The following is a 26,512-nucleotide window of genomic DNA, read 5'->3' as shown; positions in this document are numbered from 1 at the left end:
GTTTTTAGAATTAAAGACTATAAAATGTAATTATTTACAATAATTAAACAATTAGAAATATATATAAATATATCTCTACGATATATATAACATTAGGTATATTAATCTAGCTAAGAAATAGTTACTGGAACGCGGTTACAATGAATAAGTTATACTTTATTATAGAACTTACAAAATGAAAGAAATCATAATATAAATAAATATATGGGACATAAAAAAGAATTTTAATCATTATAAGAGATTCCATTTGCGAAATACTTACCAAATTCCAATGTTTTAGTGATGGCAGCTTCTGACGGTGGGCCAGCTCCTCGCTTGTTATAGGCTTGTATTATAAAGTTGTATTCAGTAAAGCGCTTCAAATTAACCAATTCAAAAGACTGCATTTCAGAATTGTGAGATTTGTCCACAGGAATAAACGTATATGGCTCAGGGCTTGTAGTTATTTTATAGCCGACGTAGAAACCATCGATGTTAGATGCATCATCTTCATCGAGCGATAGCTGAGAAAGCAAAACCACAAGATTAGCAATGCCTATGTCAGTATTGACAAAAGAACAACAAAAAGAAGAGTGAATAAAGAGAAGGGTATAAACCTACATGGGCTTTTAGATCAATATGTTACCCACATATGTTTCACGCAAGAAAGAAATCACGTTACAAGAAATATCTATAAACAGTTGGAACTCAATACAATAACGACATTCTCTTTAGACTTGACACTGGTGCTGGTTAATGCAAAAGAGAATTACTTATGCTGTGAAAGCGTCCGTAAATTATTGCTTTATTTAATTTTAAGAATTATAGCACATGAAACAAAATAAAAAGGTGGGTGAATTAAATAAATATACTTGTATAAATAAATAATTTTTTATATGATAAAAAAAAATAATTGACAAGATCACGAAATACGTAGCTTATTAATAAATAAACTCTGTTAATGGGAACTTATTTGCGCTTGTAGGTTTTTTTTAAAAATGAGTTTGAATTTTCATTATTCAAAATTTTCACACTACATTAGAGGGGAGAGAGAAGCTTGTACCTAGATTGATTTAATTATGGCGCAGATCAGTACAAACTGTAGATCATCCATATAATCGGATCTTTCTCGGTCCGTGACCTCCTATTCAGGAAGTTTTGTTCAAAATCTAATGCTTAATTAAGTGAAATGATGTTCATCATAGATAAATATTGCTAAAAATAACGATTAAATGGATGTATTATTTGATTGTTTGGAGGGAAAAGAATTTGAAACATAAATAAAAAAAAATGTTATTTGCATAGCATTTTTTGAAATCTATTTATATGTGAAATTTTCATTTATTGTTAGGCAAAATTCGATTAAAATTTTATTTTTACTAATTACAAGTTTTAATGATAATTTTATAGTATTTAAACTTGTCCTTTTATTATAATAGTAAAAGATCGCAAAAATAGGGAATTAAAAATAGTATGATTAAAAAAAATACATTTATTATATCAAAGGAAACTCCATTTGCAATGGGAGTAATCGAACAAGTCACTGTTTACCAATCAATTAGATGAGAATAATTAACTCATTAAACTAATGGTATGAGCAGAATTGTTTAGAGGGAAATTATTTACTACAATGCGGATATACACACAAATATTTCACATTTCATTTAAAACCAATATCATTTATTAAACCGGAGTATCTATTTTGAAACACGTAATGAGAGGAATACGTTTATTAGTATAATTGTAATTAGAATAGTTATATGTGCATGTAACTATTCTAATTATCATATATATATATATATATATATATATATATATATATATATATATATATATATTGAGATAAAATTATTAGTTCGAGCTATTATTTATTATTTATGAAGGAATTTACGTCCATAGAGTTTTATTCATAAAATGTTATATGGAAGGAGATAAAAATAATACAATTATAGCAAAAATGAGTAAGTTTGTTTATTACATGTTGTTTGACTAGAACTTTTATAAAAGGAATCCAAAAATTTAAAAAAAAAAATGTTAATCTCTTTGTTTTGTATTCTGTGATTAATATGTTACATTTTCCTTTAAAAAAAGATGATACTTCAAACTAAATTAACTGTTATATAAATTGGAAAAAAATGTTTTCATTATTTTGATTGTGGAGTTTTAAGTTTAATAAGTCAAATAAATATTAACTCTAATTGTTTGTTTGAAGGAAGTACTACTTTAAATAAAAGCTGAAACTACTTTAAATAAAAGCTGAATTTATTTATTCTATGAAAGTCTAGTTCTTTTTTGCTATAAAACACTACAAAATGTTTACATAATAAATATTAAAGTTATTTATTGCTATAGTGAAATGAAGTTATATTTTAAAAACATATGAATTGATATATTATTGGAATACTCTGTTTATTTAGTTTTATAAGATGTAAATAATCTATATATGCATCGGCTAAACTGTATACTGGAAAAACATAAATGTATGTTAAAAATTTAGTCGGATTCAAATCTCTAGAACAAAGCATTACAGTGCCTTGGGCTTGATTCGTCTATTATCCTTATTTTTTATAATTTCACTTTTATATACATCCGGTAAATAGACACTAAAAAGGAAATATTTAATACTGTCACAATGTTTGTATAAATAATCTAGTAACAAAAATGATGAAAATTTTGTAATCACAAACTGACTACTCCGACCTGCTGGAAGGTACACGGAACACTTGAATGACCGGACCGCCGCAACAGCAACATTGGCGGGAACTGTGGTTGAATCCTAATGGCCGACATCGGCCGCGGTACAACCTTTCTCTAAGGAAGTACATTCCTTTATCGACGGGAGGAGCTGGACCCCACCTTTTGGCGTACCCACAAGGGTGGCAAAAACCAACTACCATACTGGAAGCTTTTCATCCTCAATTACGAGGTGCCTCCCCCTTCCCTTCATGGGACGTAAATTTTGTAAGAATACTTAAAAATATTTTGGAATATTTATTAAATTTAAGACAAAAATGCACTGAAATAGTATTAACGAAAAATCCTTCTTGATTTCAAAGTAACATAAAAATGAGTATAATATTAAGATTAAATAATTATAAAAAATTACAGAAATTTTCCACCGCCGTGCTTTTCAACCATTTTTGAAATAGTATAATTCCAAAAATCATCTTACTAATCATCAGCAATTAATAATAAATATGCTTATTTGTCCCCAAAAATTTTGAATTTATTAAATTCTTATATTTTGATGAAATATTATTTTATCACTGAAAATAGATTAATAAAAACCAAAATAAAATTTATAATAATATTTATGCATCAAATGCAAATTCATTTACCAACACGAACATGTTCAAATAAATTACAGTACTAATTTATTTGAAACATTTGCGTTATACTAATAAATTTCAGAAAGAGATTATGAATATTTTAAAAGTATTTTTTTTAAAAACTTCATACATCAATAATGCGTTCAATAAAACAATGAAAACAGTTTTCAATAGCTCTGTAATTATCATCGCATTTACGAATCCGTTATTATCATTCCCTAACAAAGTTCACTGGCTGGTTCTCTAATCTGATATTTCTAAGAAAATTCGTTAAAATATTTGAAATATTTTCGCTATTTTAACTACTGCATATACAGAATTTCATGATTCCATATAAATTCCTTTCAACACTTTTGAAAATTAGTTTGGCAGAACGGCAAATACAAATAAGGCTTCATTTTAATCTCCGTAGAGAATATCGGATGTCAGTTTATCATTTGAAAATTTCGCACATAAAACGGAAATAAAATAAACAAATTTATAATGCACCGTAATAATGAATGCACCCTTAATAATGAATCAGTGCTTGAAGAGTCTGAAATTTCGAAGTAAAAATTTACTTTTATTAAGAACTTCAAATGAAAAGGGAATGTGTAAAATATGAAATCTAATTATTTTAAGTATTTTAGGAAGCTTTTGCTGTTAATATATTTCCATTGTTTGCAATTATATGATGCGTGACATTACCAGAAATAAGAATTTTGAAGAATACATATAAAAATTTTATAAATAAATATTCAATAGTTTTAATGTAATTTAGTTTTACAATTTATCCACAAAATATCTTTGGATAGTAGAAAGTACTTTAAGTATATTTTTCATTTATAAGATGTGTTGGAATAAATCGTAAATAAATATAGGGGCGTTCAAAAAGTAAGTTACACTCAAACAATTAGACCATAAATACTTTATTGACAAGTCCGCTAAAATACAACATAACTCACATATTAGCACACTATTTCTCTACATAATCTGTCAGTCGCAAGAGACATTTATCGGAACGTAGCATTAATCGTTCGATGCCCTGCCTAGAAAATTGCTCCTTGGTCCTGGATCCTATTTGGAACAGCTGTCTGAAAATGGCAATCTTTCGAAAATTTGGCTTTCACCCAAATGTTCTTTGAGTTTGCCGAATACGTGAAAGTCACAGGGCGTCAGATCGAGACTGTACGGTGGATGCTACCAGATCTCCCATCCAAAACCGCAAAGCAAACTCTGTGTTATGCTTGCATTATCGCGCAAGAGAACAAAGCCTTTGCTTAACTTTCCACATCTCTTGTTTTTCACAGCTTTGCGCAAACCTCTTAGTGTTTTGCAGAAACCTTGCTCTTTTGTGTTCGGAACTCAAAGAATAAGTAACCCATCGTGAACATAATTTGCAATAATCCATTTAGTGACGGACGATGGAATGGGCGCTGCCCACGGATATTCCCAAGTCCTGAGCAATATGTGAGATGCTCACTCTGCGATTGCTGAGAATAATGGCTTCCACCCGTTGCACCATGTCTGATGTGGTCACCGTTGTTGGCCTTCCTTTTCTTTCCAAGTCGGTGAAGTATGTGCGACCGTCTTCGAACGACGTCTGTGCATCATTTCACAATAGCTGGACTTGGCACTATGTGCAGCCCATATGCTGCGAATTTTTCACAATGAATCTTCATATTCGTGAAACGTTTTGCCCACAAAAAACGTACTGTTCCGCGTACTTTAACGTTGAAGTAAGTTTCCAGCTGAAGCGCCATTTTTTTCTCGTACTATTCAGCAACAGTTTTCACTATCCGAATGAAATTGCTGCCATTGTTACGTAGTGGAACTCAATTATCGTCTTCCAAGCTTAGTTCTTGTTTCGCCATGATACCATCTGTGGAGGAACAAGTGTAACTTACTTTCTGAGCCCCCTTTGTAGTAAAGGCGGAAATAAAATGTAAAACAGAATATGGAACAAAGGGATCTATGTATTAATAGCTCATCAGGGGATGAAATAAACGAGAACGAAAAATGGATTCATAGCATTTTCTGCAAAGAAATCTGAACAATTACGTGAAAAGATAATGTATTCAACCAAGTGCTGTAATACCAAAAAGGAGAGTGTTACGAAGGACAAGCCTTTTTCTCTGTGCGGTGTATAGGTTTACGAGACTTCGGCACGTTTATGTGTGTTGCCAGATGAAGGACTAAGAGCTTCTTTGTTTATGCAATGTAGATTATGATAGAAGAATTATATTTGAAATAAAATAGAAAAAAAATCTCAAAAAAAATAAATAGAATGCAAAATAAAGATAATAAAACTTTTAAAAAGGTGGCTGCAGAAAATATGAAGGAAAGTATTTTTTGGGTCCCTTAATTTTTAGATGTTTTTTCGAGGTCCGATAAGGAGCCCTATTGGCTTGGGTAACACTCCCGCAATTCACAGTTGCACGAATATCGCTCTCATATAAGGATCCTTTACTTATATTTTAAAGTTATTTATTGAAGGTAAAAAGATAGAGGCGGGAATATTATTAATAGTAATAATTTAAGTGCTTGATTTGATCTGCGACTGAGTTTCTTCGATAGAATCTTAAAAATTTGTATGAGTTGATTTATAAATTCTGTAGAAGAGAGTATAGTTCCAAAAATATATCGATTAATGCTAAATTAAAGTTATCTCTTTTGCTATAAAATTGCTTTGTTCCTTCGCAATTAGATTTAAAAATATTCTAGAGCGTTGATAATTAATAGTTTTAATAATATTTAGCTCTCTGGGGATAGATATTTTTACTAAAAGTATTAGAATCATGGAGGTTAAATATAATCATATCATCAAAGTATTAGAAGCGGATATAATATTTATAAAGTGTTCTTTCAAATTAGTGAAGAGATAGATTAACCTGCTGAGTGGAAAATCTAGCTATTTGTATAATACTTTTATTTGTTAGAAGGTATCTTTTGCATTATAAATAAAATTAATGTTAATGCAGTAGGCGGTAATGTTAAGTTTATAAAAGATGCATTTACAAATTATTGAACAATTAGAATAAATGAACCATTTTTATGAAAAAAAAACTTTGATATTTTCTCTTAATTTACCAGACAATGATCATTTTTTTATTTTTTATTTGCTTTTTTATTTAATATTCAAAGAATACGAATCACATGGAAAATGGAGAATAACTCTGTCTAATAGTTTGATTTTTCTGTTTAGAATAACAGTTTATCTTTAATGACACCAATAATAATAAATTAACATTATTATTTACAAATCCTATTGCATAATAGCTCCTCTAATTTTTTATAGTAAGCCAAGAGAGTAATATTTATGTTTTTCATCCTGTAAACAACACCCAAAAAAAAGAAAAAAAGAAACGAGCTGAATGATGTAATACTTCAAAGTAAAATTTAATACAGACTCATATGTCCTTGTATATGAAATTTTCACTTTTATACAGACAATTATAATCTATTTAAATTCACAGTAATTATGGATTGAGTTAGTCAAGGTATGTCCCTATTTAACATTATGTCGAATAACTTAGAACAATAAAATAACTTGCCTTATTATATCAAAACAGATTTTGCAAAATCAAATTTTACAGATTAACTTCATCCATCTCGTTGAAATAATTCTTACTTATTTCAATTCAGTGTGATTTTTTAAACTTTTACTGAGCTCTTCAAATTACTGACGCCGAAGTAAAGAATGGCTTATCATTCAAGCTGTTCTAATATAGACTAGGAACCATTGGATAGAAAATTTCGGACATTAGTTTCAACAAGCAGCTAACATGTTTAATTAACCATATAACCCTACATTATTTGCTAACCTTCTTTTGGAAGTAAAGAAAAAGATATTATCAAGGGAAAAGATTATACTTTTAGTTATAAGCTAAGCTACCCTTAAAATAAAAGTTTTGTACATTGTAGAAGAAAGTATGCTTTCCAGAAGCTTAATGTTGACAAAAGTAGTTAGTTCAAGTTCTTACGATGAGTTGATACATTATAAGAAATTCCCTGTCGACAAGCCTGAAGGCAAAGACAGATTCCTTTTTCTCTAGATTAAGGCTAGTAAATTGTTTGGAATCCTTATACAAGAGCAATTAAGTATTGTAGTATCTTAGACAACTTAAGAACAACAAAATGTAAGCGTATATTGTAATTTCAGTTTAAGGATAAATAATTAAACTTCCCCAAGGAGAAATTGAATAAATATTAATTATTATTAAGTGCACTTTAGAAAGGAAATGAAATTGTGAAAATAGTTCAAGACTCTTTTCAGCAAACAATTAGTTTAAATTTCATCACTCGAATTCTTTTCAGTTTATCTCATTTTCATGCCTAATAGCAGTTAGCTCACATGGATTAAGGATTGTTAAGTTTTAATTATTTTATATATAGTGCTCTTGATGAAAGTATTTTGAAATTTAAAGTTTAATACTTAAATAACACTTATTATTACGACTGATCTTACATGAACAATTTAAGAAAAGGCAAGATGAAATCATAGTAAAAAAATGAAAATCATTTCAAATTTTACTTCAACAATAAAACATATTGCTATAAAATACATTTTAAATATTTTTAAATTGATTACAAATGGGGAAAAACAATACGACTAAAATTTAATATCATTGAAAAGATAATTTTTTGAGTTTGAAGTTGATATAAAAACTATTTTTATTTTATAACATTTTTAAGGTTGTTTGCGGAAGAGCTCTAAGATTTTTCTAATTTTTAATTAATTAAACTTCTAATTAAAACTTTCAAAAAATCGTGCCCAGATGTACATTCTGACCCTTCTAAATAGAGATCTATCAAGTTTGATAGGTTTAATTCAAATGGTTGGCCAGTGAAGCACAACACGCCTATATTATTCTTTGTTATCAGTAAAAACTAATAATATATACAACAGTGGTAAATATAGACAGAAAATTAAGCAATTAATATTTTTTTAAAAATGGCTCTCAATTTTTAGTACATCTAGTTTTAAAGAAAGATCTTTAACTTTCACTCTTTGAAATGGTGAAAATAAGGTAAAGATAATGAACTAAAAAGATTTGTAAAACAGTAAATTAGATTATTGTCTTACAAAAGATCTTGAATTGATAGCTTTATTTTACAGAATGATATAATTTCTACAATCTAGATTCCAAATAAAATTTTTCTAAAGAATAATGGAGTTTTTGTGTATTGCATAAACAAAAATGAAGAAAGAAGGTGCAGATTTAAAGAAAAGAAATAATATTTTCACTATAAATTAGTATAACAATCTTTTTTGCACAGCCATTCGTTACACATTTATATTATACACATTTTAGGCAGTTAAACTATTAGTATGGAATATATTAAAAAAATCAATTTGGAATTTGATATGACTAAAAAACAAGAATTTAATCGAACCAATATGTTATAAATTATTGTGACTGCAAATTAAAAATTTTGTATATTACAAAATGAAATTTGGAGTAAAAGTTCAAAGAACTTTTTTTGAAGTTTGCCATTAAAAAACCTGTGGTAGGCACTTCGAAATCAGGATGAGATGATTCCGGTATGGTGGTTGCATCTCGCCACTCTGGAGGGCACACAAAAAGGTGGAGGATCTGGCTCGTCCCATTGATGACGGGACGCAATTCCTACGGGAAGGGTTGTACCGTGGCTGGTGATGGCCCTTAGGACTCAACCATAGTTCCCGCCAATATACTACTATGCGTTGCTATTGCTGCGGTCCGATCATTTAATATTCTTATCCGTATGCCTTCGGGCGGGTCGGAGAGTCAGTGATATGACTTTATATATATATATATATATATATATATATATATATATATATATATATATATATATATATATATATATATATATATATATATATATATATAAACATACGACTGAATGCCTATGCGTGATATATGGATTTACCGTAGCATATAAACACTGCAATAGATTGTAGATTGTAATTTTCAATTACATTAAAAAAATATTAAAAATATATTTTTAATTTTTATATCATTAAAAAGTTTTTCTACAATTTTAATATAATGAAAAAACTAGTTTTATGCTATTAAACGTTTTGGAAGATATGAACATAATTTCCATAGGCAAGGCATAGCGGTTATCAATCTGGCAACAACACTACGAAAATTTCAGAGCTCAATTGAATTTTCTCTTTACTCTTATTTTCGCATTTCTTTCCTATCTTAAATTTTCTGACTGAATGGAGTTTTTCATGACACGGCCAACCTTTTCAAGAGTGTTTCCGATATATATTACCGCAATCAACGCCCTTAAGTAGCGAAGTATTGAATTAAGTGCATCTCTACAATCGTACAATGAAACTCTTTGATTGATCGTATAATAATTTATTAACATTTGATTATTATCCTTCTATAATAAGTAATAAGAGGGATTTCTGTGCCATGTTCGTTACAATTTTATATATATAGTATTTCTTAATTTCCTATTATAACAAGTAAATAATTATAGAAACATAGCATATTAATGAAATTGAAATCCTTTAGTGAATGGACAGAGTTTTTGAAAACCTTTAGTTGATTGTTATCTAGAGAGGACTGGTGTATCGTACTGACCACAGTAAAGTAATCCTTAAGGAATAAAACTAACAATAGCAGAAAATGTATTTTTTTTTTTTTTTTTTTTTTTTTTTACTGGTCTTCAATGTCACAGCTTGAGGATCCAGCAAACGAGAGAATCAAAGCTCCATCGATCTACTGAGGAATAGTTAAGATATAGTTTCCTGTGGCGGAAGATCTTCCTTGTGAAAATAGAATCAAACATATTAAACTAAAGAAACTTAAACCCAAATAATAACTATTATAGAATATTAATACGATTAAATAACCATCTTGACGTTTACATTTCATTCTAATTATGTATTTAATGAAGAATTGTCTTCAATATCAGTGCATATATTTAAATTAATTGTTTAGGATATTTTAAAGTTTATATTCAGTTCTTTTACTTAGATGTTTAAATAGGTTTCTGAAAAATAAAATAAATCAACCCAATCAAAAATAATAGTACATTATCTAAAATCAAATTTTACCATATTTACCATGATTTATTCTTTAATTTTATTTTTTCTTTTCAAATTTAATTACTAATTGTAAATTGCAACTGAAAAATATTTATAAAAACATAATATGCAATTTCAAAGAATTATTATCCTTAAATTGTGAAATACGTGATTTGATCGAATCTTAATTCAATTTATTTTAAAACTTAAGGTTGTGATATGAAATTCGAAGAAAATTGCTCATGCTGAATAAAAATTATAAAACATAAAAATCATTTAAATTTCTTTTATTCCTATTTAAATTCTGCATATTAAGCTTTCTTATATAGATGATTATTAAGAAGACATATATAAATAAATTATCTAATTGTTCATACAGCATGATATTTTTTGTACTTTTTAAATATAATTAATATTTGTTGAAAATTGGATTATAAAGACACAAATGATGCATATATTAGTAAACTTTTTTCACATACTTTCATTTCTAATAGTTTTTCATCTCCTGCTTCTGCAAATTAAATATTGAACTTATTTTACAAAAGAAGTAAGATTGTGTTTTAGATAGTTTTAATTAATGTTAGTTAATTAAAATTAGTTAAATAACATTATTAAAATAGAGAAATAGATAATCATACAATTTGATTATTCATTTTTACTTAAACTTTCTTAACTTCCATTTATGTTAAAAGGGATGTTTATTTTGCCATACAAGGTATTGTAAAATAAGACTTCTAAGAGTTTTTAATTTTACTCATTTGGTAATAATATGAATTATTCTGTCCTTATATAAAAACACTTCTATAAATTGAAAAAAACCGATATTCAAAATACATTTTTGAAGAATTTTGAAGATTCATGATTTTAAATAGATTAAAATATGCTCCCAAAACTACCATTAAGGGTACAAAATAAATCCATTATTTAATTAAAAATCATTTGCAGTTTCTAAAATAGTCATTCTGATCGAAAATTACAGTAGGTAATTTCTCTCATTTGACTTTATAATAAATTGTCGGTAATGTAAATAGAATTAAGATGCTCTAATTAGCCGAAAAACTAAAAGCATTTCGATGACTGAAAAGTAATAGTAAGAAAATACGAGTTACAGATGTGAATAAAAAAATGTATTTATTTTGATGCAATACAATTTCATATTATTATTTTTTTCAAAATTTTATCTTTTTTGTGTAATAATACCGCCATCATATATTTATTTTTAGTACTTTTACTTATAATAAATCATTGCAAAAGAATGTATAAAATTGTTTTTTAAAAATATTAAAGGAAAAGTATATAGTGAGATCTCGAATACATATACATTATAACGGAATATATATTTTATTAATGCCTGTTTTTTCCCCCTTTTGTAAATAAACATAACAATTTATTTAATGTCAAAATTACTATGTAGTCATAGAAGAGTTTTTCACTAATTGTAAGAGGTAGACAAGAACATATATTTAAATCTTCTATATACTGTAGATGATATCTGATAAGGTTCTGAAGTCTAATACTTCATTTCTAAAAGTATGACGTCAATAAATACAAATAACGAAGCATATACATGTAATTAGGCTAATCTGCCCTTTTTACTGAAAATATTTCAAATCGACAGTTTTAGAAAACATTTCAGAATTATATCAATAGCTGAATTTTCACAATATCTCTCGAAATTAGAAATCTAAACCAAAAAAATATATTTTTCAAAGACATTTTTTAGAGAGAATTTGCTTAAGGAATCTTTTAATTTTAAATAAATAATCCTCTAGAACTTTTTTTTTTTTTTTTTTTTGAAATTTAACCCATACTTTGCACTCTTTTAGGAACGCAAAAATTGTCCACAAGGTAGAAAAGGATCTCAACGCGTCTGAGTGCAAATTTAAATTTACGAAAATACTAGCTTTCAGATTATAGCTAAAGGAGCAATGAATTTAAGCCAGTAGAAATAAGAAATTCTGTAGACTTCCATTGCAAAATGTAACATATTTCCTATCATCGTTAAAATATAAATATTATCTCAATTATTTTAAGGATATCTATTCAAATATAATCAACTTAAAAAAATCTGCACTTCTGAAAGAGAAAAACAATAGATGTTCACTGTTGAATGCTGTTAATAAAGAATAATCAGATATCTTAATAAGAGAGAACAACACAAGATCCTAGAATTTTATCACATTTTGGTAGGAAGAATGTAATCGAAGCAAAGATGAAACCTTTTTTTCTATGCCGACTAAATGACGAAGCTCCCTTTTAGTATAAAACAATATCTTCATTGAACCCGTTTTTAACTTTTAATTAGAAACGGAAAACCGAATCCCTCCAACGAAAAATGTAACTGTCATAGTTAAACTATTGAATCGGAATTTTCCATCTTTTATTCAGGATATAGGAAACAAGAGATAAAAAAATAAGATACATCCTGTCTTTGATTCACATTAAATGGTATCACAAATCGATGAGTGAGTACATTTCTTATCTAGATCTATTTCCCCAAGTTCAGAGATACGTACTGAAAGCCGGAAGCAAAAGCTAATACCAAAAAGGATTAGGGTGGCTTTCATTAAGAAATAGGAGCCAATTAACCTCCCTTGTTCTTATCCCCTTTTGACAAGATAGAAATGAAAAAACGTTTCCTGGCCTTCACAAACAAAGGAAAAATCACTAATTTTTAAAAATTGTATGGTCAAATATTTAATCTTGAATTTGATTGAAAATTTAAATTTACAAACAAAAAAAGAAACGTTTTCTTGTGTTAAAGAACGAAAAAGAAATGGCTAAAAATATTCAGAAATTAAATAGTTAAATATTAAACACTTCCTCTATTAAAGAAATTTAAATTTATTGAGAGAAAGCACTTTAAAATAATAGTATGAGTGTCAATTAATGAACGTTTCGATTTCGTCTTTTTAGATTTCATAGAAAAATTAAATACAATATTTCTTCTATGAAGTTTCAGATTTTGTCCACAAAATTAAGAAAAATTCCTGAATGAATTTAATGTTTAACGTAAATATATTTCTTAATTCTTTGTAAGATCCTGATTCTATGAAATACTTGTGTAGTAATATTAATACTCTATAGGTCACTATCATGTTAGAAATATTTTATTTTTCTTCGCTTAAAATTTTGAAATTTTGACAATAATAATAATAGTTATCAAATCTCATCTTCATCACGAACTTTAAGAAATCATAAATATTACTTAAAAAATTGAAAAATGTATTTTATTTTATGTTTAATTGTATGAAATACTAGATAGTGATTTGTCATGCGGTATATTACTATATGTTTATTTGAGTAACATGTATTTATATATTCTGAAACAAAAGAAAGGTTACAATTTTATGATTTTCTTTAGTTTAAGAATATATACATGTTACTCAAATAAACATATAGTAATATACCGCATGACAAATCACTATCTATTATTTCATACACTTAAACATTTTGTTTTTTCTGTAACCGATAGGAATTTTTATTCTTAAATTCTAATAACAGCTGACAGAAATTCGCATCTGCATTATTAAAGAATTCATTGGAATCTACGCAGAATGACTAGATGCAAGATATCGGAATTCCGCAGCAAAATGATATATCAATTTCGGACACAGGCAAAACTTCGTATTCAATGTTGTTCGTTGCAGAAGTTCTGCAGACAAATTTCGATCTTGGAATAAAACAGTTTCATCGTTATCGTCTTTAACTTTTAATTAAAAACCGAACTTAACCAACGAAAACTAAGATCGTCATCTATAAGCCATCAAAACGAAATTTTCCAATCTTTCACCGAAGTTAGTAAGAAAGAAAAAGAAAAAGAAAAACGGAGATGGCGTCATTTGATCCACATTAAATGGTATCACAAATCGATGAGTGAGTGCGTTTCTCGTCCGGATCTATTTCCCCAAGTCCACAGATACATCCTAAACGCCGGAAGCAAAAGCTAATACCGAAAAGGATTAGGGTGGCTTTCATTAAGAAACAGGAAGCAATTAACCCACCTTGTTCGGCTCCTCTCCAACGAGAGAAGTGAAAGAAAAGTTTCTCGTGTTGAAAGACGGCGGGAGTTTTTGGTTGGAATTTTATTTACTCTTAACGGATTGATAGGGAATATATAAATCAGCATCGTAAAACTTTTACCGTGTCTTTGTTAGCAGCACCAGATTTAATTAGAACAAAAAAAGCTATAAACAAGATTTAGTCTCTTTGGTCAGTTATATATTTTGGAATTTTATCTTCCTACTTATAAAAAACAAAGATAAATAAAATTAAGTATTATCTGATCATGAAGGACCATTTGTTTAAATTTAATTAAGTATGTCCAAGATAATATAATTCAGTATTAAATTGATAATATTTTTTTATAATGATACATATTTGTTTATTTAATGCAAGGAAAAAAAGACAAATCTGAGTGTTTAAAATATTTTTTTTTTTTTGCATCCGTATTATTTATATTTACTTATTTAGAAAATCCACACTCCTAACTATTTTTCAAACTTGTGTTTAAGCACTTTTGAGTCGGCGTCCTGCCATAAGGGTAGCGCGTCTTCCGCGTGATCTTGGCTTCACTGGTTCGAGTCCCGGTTTGGGCATGGTTGTTCTTCCGTTGTTCTATCTGTGAAATGTGTGAATGAGTGATGCATGAGTGGCAAGGTCGTTCTCTTGGCCCTAGTTGGCGCTATTGTAAAAGCAAGAGATGACCCCCCCCCCTCAGACTTACATCGCTGTCTTCGTAACAGCTGCCTTGTCCTTAGCAAGTGCCTTAAGAAACAACAGTAAGCATTTTCGACGTTATAATATGATTTTTAAACTTGAAAGCTTGTCTATTGTATTCAATATGTTGTTTTCTAAAGAAGTTGTGTGTTATTCCTAAAATTTATCTCTTAAAACCCCTTTCGCTTCTTTTAAATAAAACAAAATTCTGAAAAAAATCACACAAGAAAAAAAAACACATGAAATAATTACTTTCAGGTCTCTTCATATTGTTTCATTATTCAACGTTTATTTTAATAAATGGAAAAAATTTGTAGCTTAAATGTTTTGAGTTACTAAATATTTTATTGTATTGTAATTTCTCATGGTTAAAATTTAAGAAAATCTAAGAATTAATGCTATTTCAGAAAATTGAAACAACATTTGAAAAAAAAGCTGGGTTATCTTCTGAAAACAGTTTACATAAATTAATTCGTCTTATAATTTATTTTATTTCCGTCCTCTAAAAGTAATTTTATACATAGAAGTTTCTGCTCACAGAAAGGTGTTGTTTCGTATTACAAGTTCAGTACTAAATTCTTTTTCTATAAAGATTTTTTACTTAAGCAACATAAATATAAAGAACATTTTTATCAGAGAAAAGTGACTTTTATCATTATTATGAAGGTTGGCATTGATTAGAAATATTTTAAAGTCATCCTAAGATACCTTTTATATGCCTTTTTATGTAATTATTGTGGTCGTCTCCCCCACATTTATATTAAACTTAAAAAATCCTTTCTTATCAAAGATTTAATCTATTTGATATTATGATTTTATGTCTTTGACAAAAATTCATTATCGGCTAACAAATGAACAAGATAATGATTTGTTGTTGAATTAAATTCATCAATATTAATTTCTTTAGTAAATATAGTGTTGATCAATTAATCAATATATTAATAAAATTTATAAAATTAATGGTTCATAAAGTTTTAATTTGTTCTAGATAAATATCATAAAACTCTCAAATCCGATATGCAAAATACTGCTCAGTTTATTGTTAAATTACTATAATTTTGTAGCTTTATATAGCACATTAATGTGCCAAACGATTTCCATTAACTTTTTTACACTTAGTAGACATAAAAATAAAGAGTATTGAATGATTATAGCCTTCAGAGGTTTTAGAGCAATATACTAATAATAATTCTCAATAATATTTATATGTTCGTCATTTTTGTAATGAAACAAGAGTCCAGACTACGATATAAGGTTTCTTTAAAGCGCATTAAAATTACAATACTCATTAGCATACTGATATAAATATAAATGCCATACGTATCATGATTTCGATGATCGAAAAGAAGGATTAATAACAGGTGGAAGAATAACAATTACGAGATGAATTGACACAAAGAGTAAATATTGCTTATAACCTATATAAATTAGTGCACTGATTAGTATTTCAATTTAATTTTTAAACACATTTTACCATAGTTTTAGGTTTGTAGTTCTCTATTTAAAACTGAAAAAAAAATACTAAAGGAATAATGCATTATTCTGCATTGTTGAGAATAATTTAAAATCTTTAAAATAGTAACTTTAAGTAGATGTTTTGTAAAATGTATTTAACTGTAAATTATATGAAAGTTAAAAGAAACATCTTCTAAGATACAAGTTGAAGAAATGCATCAATACTGCAGCATTAGAAAAAAATGTGGCATAGAGAGTTTATCGTATCTTTTTAACATTATTTTTTATTTAAGCAATCATACTATCAGTAAATTGCCTAATAGCATGCTATCTGCTATAATCTTTTAAATATTTTAGATATATTTTACATCATTAACTTTCTTAGTGTTAAAATAATCAACTTTTACCACAATGGATCAAATGTGTTTCTTCCAATTGCAGTTTTACATGCCGGTACATTTAGAGTTAAATACCTCTTTTTGCACGTGTATTATATTTGCTGAGATTTAGAGTAAATTTTCATAATAAAAATAAAGTAATACATATTAATATTAATAATGAAAATGAACAAATCAAAACTAAAACATCATTATTCTATTACACCTTGGTATTGGAATCCTCTTCATTTTTTATTTTTTTATTATTTCTGGTTGATTTCAAGAAAAATAAATAAAAAACATCACCATTGATTTAAAAATAATTAAAATCTTTAAAAAAATTATTGTGAAGCTGAGCTATTAAAACTCATGGCTCAATATTATTTTAGCAAATTTACTGAAATGATGTTTATTTCTTGTACATAATTTTTGAAAAATAAATCATAATTCAACAATTTGCATTTATTATAATTTCTAAAACACTTTTTGAATTGACCGTCATTTTAAATTTGTCATTTACGGCTCTCTTTTTTTTTGTTGAAAATATCTCCTAGCTTAACGGTAATTCTTGGTTTGTAACATAAAAGTCCCTTTGGACAATTTTGAAATAAGTTAACCGCTTGAATATCTTTTCCTAGACAATTATTGATTTTATAAACTCAGGAATTTCACAGCGGAATTTCAGATATATTTTTCAATTTGTTCCTTTCAAAAAATCCTATTCACCTCGCTTAAATGCATCGCATATTTCATTGGGATCAAGTTGTTTAGAATGCGATGCATCACAGGGAACGAGGTAGCTTAAAATATCCATTGATTTTCAGGAAACTATTATCTTCGGGAATAAAATTTTCTGGTAGTACATCATTTCGATTCCGCTTTTGCTTATTTTAACACATAAGGAAATGCTTTTAGTGACATATGAAAAAATGTTTCCTAAGTGATTTATTTCCATAAAATGATAATAAAGTTTAAAATAAGCAAAAATGTTTAAAGAAAACGTATGGTTTTGCATTCAAAATACGATCGAAGAGGTTTGAAAAATGTTTTTATCACCTGTAGAGTATCTTTTAAATGTAACACATTCTAAATATCGATATTTTTTTTCTGAATTTAAAGGTTGATAATCTTTACCAAAATAGGAATAGCACAAATACCAAGAATCATTATTCGTACTCAGGAGGAAAAGTTAGAAAATATGTTTTAAAAAAAGAATATAAAATATTTTTCTGAATGTTCTTTTTGATATTCTTATTTTTAGAACTCTAAATAATTTATTATTTTCGATAAAATAATATTATTTGTATTTCATTGATGGAAAAATATTATTTTTTAATAAATTGATGATTATTCTAGTTGACAAAATAAAGTGTTACATGAAATTAATAGAACATCTTTCAAAATAAAATATCCATGATAAATTTAATTAAGGTTTACAATTTAAATTTAAAATCACATTTTTTCATCTTATAAAGCTTTGTTTAATCTGATTATACCTCTGTAAATAATGATTATAAATTAAACAAATTTATCTTCTCTATAATTCTTATTAAATATTTATTAGTTTCTCTGTAATAAGAAAATAAAAATTATTAATATGTATATAAAGATACATTTTAAATTTAAAAAGAAATATGATTTGTGTATCGTCAATTCATTGCAGTAAATAAACAAAAATGTTTATTCTTTCGACATAGAACTAAGAGGGAATTGTTTTCACACAATAGTCAAAGTCAAATTAATTAAGATTTTGACATTCTTTCAGAAATAATATTTATTTGGAAAATAATGAGCAAAACAAATAGATCACAGTTTAAATAACGACGTATTTGAAAATGCAGAAATGCCATTTCAAACGTAAGTGATAATAAAATAAATAAATAGTCGATGAAAACATAAATAAAATGCATAAAAAAATTCAGAAAACATAATACTTCAGATATTCAACAGAGTATCATTAAAAAAAAAAGCAAAACATTTTTAAATATTCATATAATTAAATATGAAGCTAATGCATATTAAGTTCCAGGCATGCTCTTTCAATCAATAATTGCTTATGATATAAAAAAATAGCCGTTTTTAATCTTCATATACCTCCGAGAATAAGTGAAGTTTCTAATTTAAATGATAATGTCGGATAGAATATGGGAATTAATTATCTTTAAATATCGAATGATTAATTAGAATTAAATAAAGTTGTTGATAAAATCTTGTATAGTCAAACAAATTCGATATTTTTGTACTCTTGGAGTGGGTGTTTTGATAATTATAAAAAAAAAAAAAAATGTTTTGAAAAATAATAGAAGTAATTAAAACTCGAATATGGTTAAATTAAGAGGAATAAGAATTTATCAGAAAATTTGCGACATAACATTAACAATGATTTTGTTTTTTATGACGAATTGTTTTATTATAACATTTTAAGATGACATCTTTGAATGATACAAAAATAAATGACTGAAAATGTTAATTCATTATTTCACATTTTTTAGTTCATTTCCTTCTAAAATGAATATTTACCTAGATGCTATTGAAGAAATATATTTAGAAGCTTTATTAAAAATAGCCGCTTGTAAAACAATTATTATTAAAACCTCCATTGATATTCTTATAAAACCCTTATATGTAAAAAAAAAATGCGCAAGATATCCTGCGCATTCTTATAAAACCCTTATATGTAAAAAAAAGATGCGCAAGGTATTCAAAATTTCGAAATTTCGAAATTATATTAAATTCTTATTACTGAAATTAATCTCTACAAAGGATTTACTTATCATTAGCGGAATTAGTTACAACATAAATTGCTATTATAAAAACTGTGAATGTCACTGGATAGAAATACAATTCCTTTTGTCTCCGTGTAGTCAAGTACAATCGGAATTTCTTCTAGTTACTGCTTTAACCTTGCGATTGTAGCTTTATGTAATAAGTTTTAAGTGCTGTTAATATATTTATCCAAAGAAGTTTATACTTTTTTGACATCCTATAAGTAATCAACTGAAAGCTAAATCTTTATTTCATCCAGAATTAATTTTTTTTTTTAATTTTGAAATCTTGTATACACCAATTGTTGCAGTTAAATTATTTTAAAATTTATTTCCTGAACGAGGCATGTAACTTTCCGAAGAGAATCTTGTAATAGATATGGACGAAAAAAAAAACATGTTTGTTGCTTTTTAGAAATTAATATTTTTAACAAGTCATGTGATATTTTGTATTGTGCCTAGTATTGATTTACATATGCGCAATTGCATGAATGATGAACAATTAGATTTGCTATTAATAATTTGCAAATCTATATCCTTACTCACTGTAAAAACGATGCAAATAAAAAAAAATAGCTCAAATGATCATGAAGATTCTCATTTACATTCTTTAATTCATCATGAATGATTTTGATAATTATTTTTTTTCCCTTATAATACCTCATCAGTAGGCAGAATTTTGAACAGCATCTAATTTCTCCGCGTAGTTTGAAAAAAATTATTCTTCAGCATTTTATGAAATAAATTAATCTTATCTTCCATTTTTCTGATTTATCTCTGTCAGAATTACTTAATTTCTTTTGTGCATGATTTTTAGAAAAGCAGATTTCCGCTTAATGATGCAAAACGCATCATTAAAAATCTCTTGAAATACTTCTTTTCCCAACTCATTTTTGGATAAAATAAATGATGAATCTTCGTAGATATAATCTATTTTATTCCTTTAGATTACTTTTAAATTCTTTGTGGAATTAGTTTTATTATTTCTGTTAGGTCATATATATTTGTAAAACCATTTTATTCATTTAATTTAAAAGTTTTATTTTCATGATATTCTAACATTCTATGATCATAGCAAGATACACTAGAATTGATGATAAATATACATAATGAAATATTTCGGTATATTCCAAAATGTACTTAATTTGTTGAAAATATAGAAAATAAATTAGAATTGTGGCAGAAAAAAAATCTTGCAGATTCAGCTTGCCACATCATTTCGGTTACATGGTACACATGTTCGTAAAGCATTTTCTTTTTTTATATTAAAAATTAATTATACGATTTTCTGAAACTTATATGTATGAAATATCAGACCTGATGAAAAACATTTACAGTGAAATATGATGGAACATTTAAAAATAATTAAAAATTAAATGTAAAATTTAAAAGTATTAAAAGGAGTAATATTTACTTACTTCCCAAGATACATTCACACTCTTCGATGATGTTGCTATGGCTCTCAAGTTTCTCGGAGCTAATCTAGGTGCTGAAATTATTCAATCCATTTTGAATTACAAGGTTTATTTAATAGAATACTTCATAAATAAAAAAAAGCATGCGTATAATATATAATCTTAGTATTGTTTATAAATAAAAACAGTTTTTAATTTATTCGAGATTTTGCAAAAAAAAAAAATAAATAAATAAATAAAATGACTAGTACCTCATATGTTTATATTTTAGTATTTAGTATATGAGAGATAAATTATTAAATCCCATCATTAATACAATTTTTAAATAAGAAAAGAAGAATAAATACTATTTAAAAACTTTCGTTATAATCTACTTTTGAAGAGTTTTAATTAAAAATAGCTATTTCGATAAATGTAAGATTAACGGCCATTTAAAATTTAGTTAAATTTATTTTAAATGATGTAATGAAATTTATGAATATTTAGTTCATATTTAATAGTTATAAAAATATGAACCCCGCACTTCATGATTGCAATAGTGTGTTTTTTTATATTTGAAATTTTATTTTGCATATTCACAGTAGTCATTTTTTTATGTAATTTTACATAATATCATAAGTTTCCATTTAAAATTAAAAATGTGTTGAATGTACACAAGGCGAAATATATTTCACTTATTAAAGCTATTAATACAGACTGCTGAAAATGTACCATTTTTTAAAAAATTAAAACACATAAAAACCTTTGATTATTATTATACATAAATAGTAATGTCAAATACTTGTAATTATATTAAACAAATGGTAAGAGTAATATATTTTTATCTCAAATCTCGAGAAGTATGTGAAATTGGAAATGATAACTCAGAATTTTGTGTTATAATTACTTCATATCAATTTGACTTACATAGTAAGAAAAAAATTCCCATGAAATGAATAATTTGAAAGCATTTTTTTTTTATCATTGAATAAACACTAATCAATGCATCTGTATGAAAAAAATCTGACCGTAAAGATTAAAGAAATTAATTCAGCGACTGTTAAATCAAGGTTAGGAATTATTTCGTCACCCTTTTTTACAAATTTATTTGTGTAAAGAAAGAAAGTCACTTATTAGATATTCTTCTTTAGCCAGAAAATATATTTACTTAAATGATAAAAGGTTTTCTTAAAAAAAGGATTCAAAACAGAAGAGACGCGAAAGTTAATGAGCCAGTCATTTTTTATAGTAATTAAAAATGCAATATAAAGAAAGTCGAAAATGATTTATGAATTTTATGATTTTTTCTTTATCACCTAAGTCTCTATACCTACGTTCTTCCAGTGTTGTTACTGCTACTTCAGCACCATATTGACTTTCTCCCAAAGCATTAAGGCATTTCACTCTGAAAAAATATCTAGTTTTCGGCTTCAGGCCTCTCACAGTCACAGATCTTTCATTTCCATGAGTTGTTATGGGCCCACCTGTTGTCTGATCTGTTGGAGAAACGCCTTTTAAAATGTACAGATAATTTTTTTAAAGAATGTAGAAAAAAATTACAAATTTTAGCATTTAATTTCAGATATTAGTAAGTTCGTGGCATTAAAGTAAAATAATAAGAAACCCATTTTGCATCAATCGATTTGTGCTTAAAATAAACGATGGCTCTAGTTTTTGTAATAATCAATAATTTCATTTTAGCATGATATTGAATTTTAGATGATTTATGAAAATCAAATATATTATTAGTGTACATTTTCCATCCTTTAAAATCAAAGTAGCATCATCTTTCAAAAAGCTTTTCATTTTTATTTTCATATGAGTTTGCTCTATAAAATTCATTAAAAATAGCCATTTCACTATTGTAGAAGTTCTTTTAAAAATTCAGCTATTATAGAAAATTGTTATCGAGGAAACCAACTAAACTATGTAGCTAATATTTTGGGATGCTAATTATGTCGGTGCGATAAAATCGGAATGAATTTTAATTTTAAAAATACAGAGTAAAGATATATTTTTAATAAATATTTTTCAGTTAAAGATGAAAGTAGTACGTTAGAAGAGTAAACAAAGAAGTTATAGGGAAAGGATTAGAAGATATATATTAGATTGGATAGATTAGATAAGATTAGAAATTATTAGGATAGATATAGAAGAAGTTATAAATTGGAAAAATGCATATATTTAATGCTTTACAATATATATAAATTACGGAACATCACTATATTGTATCAAAATTAGTAATAGAGTTAATCTATAACCATCAGTGACTAGAAAACCTCAGAAGTACTTTCTTGTATTAGATTCTTTATGCACACTTTATTTGACAGCATTGAAATTCCAAATCGGATCACGTTTAAATATAACTCCAAACAATTGATCAATCAAATAAAGTTTACAATAAATGTTTGCACACTGCCTAAGTAAGAAGCAAAATTCAATAAAAATTAATGCACCATAAACTTCGTGTAATAGCATCTATTGTGAAATTCAAAAATCAAGATTGCACTGATTCCACTTGACGGTTTATTGTTAGTAATTATATTTCTGTTCTTGATGTAATTAATACTCATAAAGTTCAAATAATACATCAACATTTATATCTAGAACTTTTAAATATATAAATTTAAGTCTCCAACAGTCACCTAACGGAACGGTGTTGTATCATTCTTTAATACGATTAAAAATAGCAGGATAATAACACCATTCAAATTTATTATTAAATAATTTATAATTAAAGAATTATTCATTAAGCTACATTATCATGCTAAATTCTATAATACCTTAATATATTGAAACATTTTCATTCAGATTCCTATAATGCGAAACTGATTAACTGCCATTTTCATATTGTCTGATCTTCTGATTGGGAACCTGATAAGTTGTGTTGTGATCTTACCTGTTTTATTCTCCTGCTAAGCGAACAGTGATTATACTTAAACGCCATATGGAAGAAGAACTAAATTTCCTGCAGGGATTTTTCAGTAATTCAGTTGCATTTATTAATTATGTTATTACAATTTTTTCCTGGAGGGGGTTATAAAAACATTACTATAAAATAGAAATTTCCATCGCTTTCAAATGTATTTACACTTATTCATGGTGTTGCAAATAAGTGATGAAAAAAAGCAATAACTACCCTTATGAGAAAGAGGCAGTTACTAAAAAAACAATGGAATTCCTCAGTTAGTTATATTAAAGTTTGAAATAGACAGTTGAATCCTTAAGAATTTTTTTTATTTGATATAGATTAATTTTTAAATCAGTGAAAAGAAGATATTTTGGTGAATTGCCTATTATCTTTAGCAAAAACAAAATAATAGACATCGCATTAAATTTCTGAGCTCTTTGAGTTTTAACAGCAATTAAGAGATAAATCATATTTTTACGTTATAAATCTATTTTAAGTACCGATTTTAACACACTATGCGAGTAACTCACTTTGTAAAATTTCCTTTTTTCGCTTAAAACTGCTTTACTGGAATCGCTTCATTAAACAGCCAACTTTAGGCCATTCAAACTTTTCTTAGCATTCCATTGTAGAATCATTAATCCGATACAAGAAAAGAAAAATGCAAATAAATTAAATGCAATTTACTTAATTGCCAAACTTTCGTTTTGATGAGAAACGGGTCATTACTGCAAAGTATCTATGCTTCAACTGGGCTTACGGAAATCCCTGTAATTTATTAAAGATTGATTCAGTGACTATTATAAGTCGTTCCGAAAAGCTATGTTTCTGCCCTTCTAGCAAAAATTTTTCTCAAAAATAAGTGTTAATTTACTTTACGTGATTGTTTTAAGCATTAAAATGGAGTTATTTATGAGCTTACTAAGCTTTTAAGAATAAATAATTATAAAGTTTTAAAAGATTTCTTTTAAAGGTATTAGTGATAATTGTTGAAGACTATTTCAGAAGTGGCATTTAAATAAAAGTTAACCCAGGAAATAAAAAAAATAAATAAATAAAGAACTCAATCTTTATGAAATTATTAAATATAACTGAATAACTATGCAAACACAGATTTCGTCAAAATATTCAATTATTTATCTTACAAAAAAATTGAAAAAAATAGCGCATATTATTTTGAAGCCTATTTTTCAGATTATTTATTATTGCATTTGAAATATGCTTAATTATTTCATATGTACAATACGAAATTATAGACAATTAAGTCAATGGAAAAAACTATTTGTTATTTAAAGGTAAAAAGATAATTGATGATAGTTAAAATACCTAATAATTAAAACAACAGTAAAACAAAAATGATTTAAAGAGGTGAAGGAAAATGTTGAATTAAATGACAAAATATCATATAAAATAAATTCAAATAAGAAATAATTTTCTTGTAATGCATAATAAATTACTTGAAACATTTTTCAAAACAAATTAGAAATGGATACAAAATATTCAATATTATATAAAAGCAAGCGATCATAAATGCTGACATAGAACAAAAAAAAGTATAAATCAATGAGAAAAGTATTAAAACGGGAAAAGAAGAAAAAGATCAAAACCACCTGTATACAAGATACATCAATGGCCTTCATATTTGAGATATTAAAAGGCAGTTTTTATATTTTGTAAGACTGAGTAATAAAAATGATAAGAAAAAGAGGAATAAAATGAAGTAGAAAGTGGATTTATGAAACGTTATCACAAGTTTGAAAATCTTAATGCTAGTAATTAATAGAAATAATTTTCATAAAATATATATTACGTTACAAATGTAAAAAAGCTGATTCTTCTGTAAAGTTTCTTTCTTTCATTGTAATTTTAAATTTTTTGTAATCTTAACATAATCAAATCAGAGCTAAAAAGTTGTTAGATAGAAAGAATAGTTATCGAAATAATATTTAGCAATTTAATAATATCTGGTGAGTTAGTCGGCGGTACACTTAATTTATCCAAACTTATTCAAACTAATATGTAGAAGACTGGCTTCCTTTCAGAGGAAAACCATTTTTATTTTGCCAGTATATTATGATTAGTAATTTGTACTAACATCGAACTGCAGTAATGTTATTGGATATAAAGTATATTTCAGCTATGAAATTCGAACAGTGGTATTTGAAAATAAAGTCAAAAGTCTGTACACAAAATTTCCAGTTATTTTTCGTTAAACATTTTAATAATTTAGATAATAAGGAACAAAGCAGTTTAAAAATATCCTTTGTATATTTTAGAAATATTATTAATATGCTCTTGTTTATATTAAATACCAGAATTTATGGATATTTGAAAATATAATAAACTATACATTAGAGGCATTACAATAACTGAAATTTTAATTTTTAATTGAATAAACAATTAATTTAATAAATTAAATTTATACTATTAAATCCAAATTAGATATAAAAATGTAATGGAATTTTCAAACATATTCGTAAGTATATAATTATATGACGGGTTTCTATGGTATTTGAATTTGTTTTTGATTGAAATATAAACAATGTTTTATGGATATAATTGTTCAACATTTTT

General features: G+C 26.6%; 1 protein-coding gene across 1 annotated transcript in view; it reads right to left on the bottom strand.

Annotated features, from left to right (window-relative positions):
• The window catches only part of LOC129980683 (cell adhesion molecule Dscam2-like), a 550,882-nt gene that overhangs the window by 108,549 nt on the left and 415,821 nt on the right, over positions 1-26,512 (bottom strand). The window contains exons 16-18 of the mRNA XM_056091064.1: positions 22,362-22,523; positions 21,052-21,122; positions 263-503 (exon numbers count right to left, since the gene is read on the bottom strand). Of these exons, the coding sequence (XP_055947039.1) occupies positions 263-503; positions 21,052-21,122; positions 22,362-22,523 (474 nt within the window). The remainder of the gene's footprint in view (positions 1-262; positions 504-21,051; positions 21,123-22,361; positions 22,524-26,512) is intronic.

This window comes from Argiope bruennichi, chromosome 8 (genome assembly GCF_947563725.1).
Source record: "Argiope bruennichi chromosome 8, qqArgBrue1.1, whole genome shotgun sequence".
Lineage (NCBI taxonomy): Eukaryota > Metazoa > Arthropoda > Arachnida > Araneae > Araneidae > Argiope > Argiope bruennichi.
This window is presented reverse-complemented; position numbering and strand designations above follow the sequence as displayed.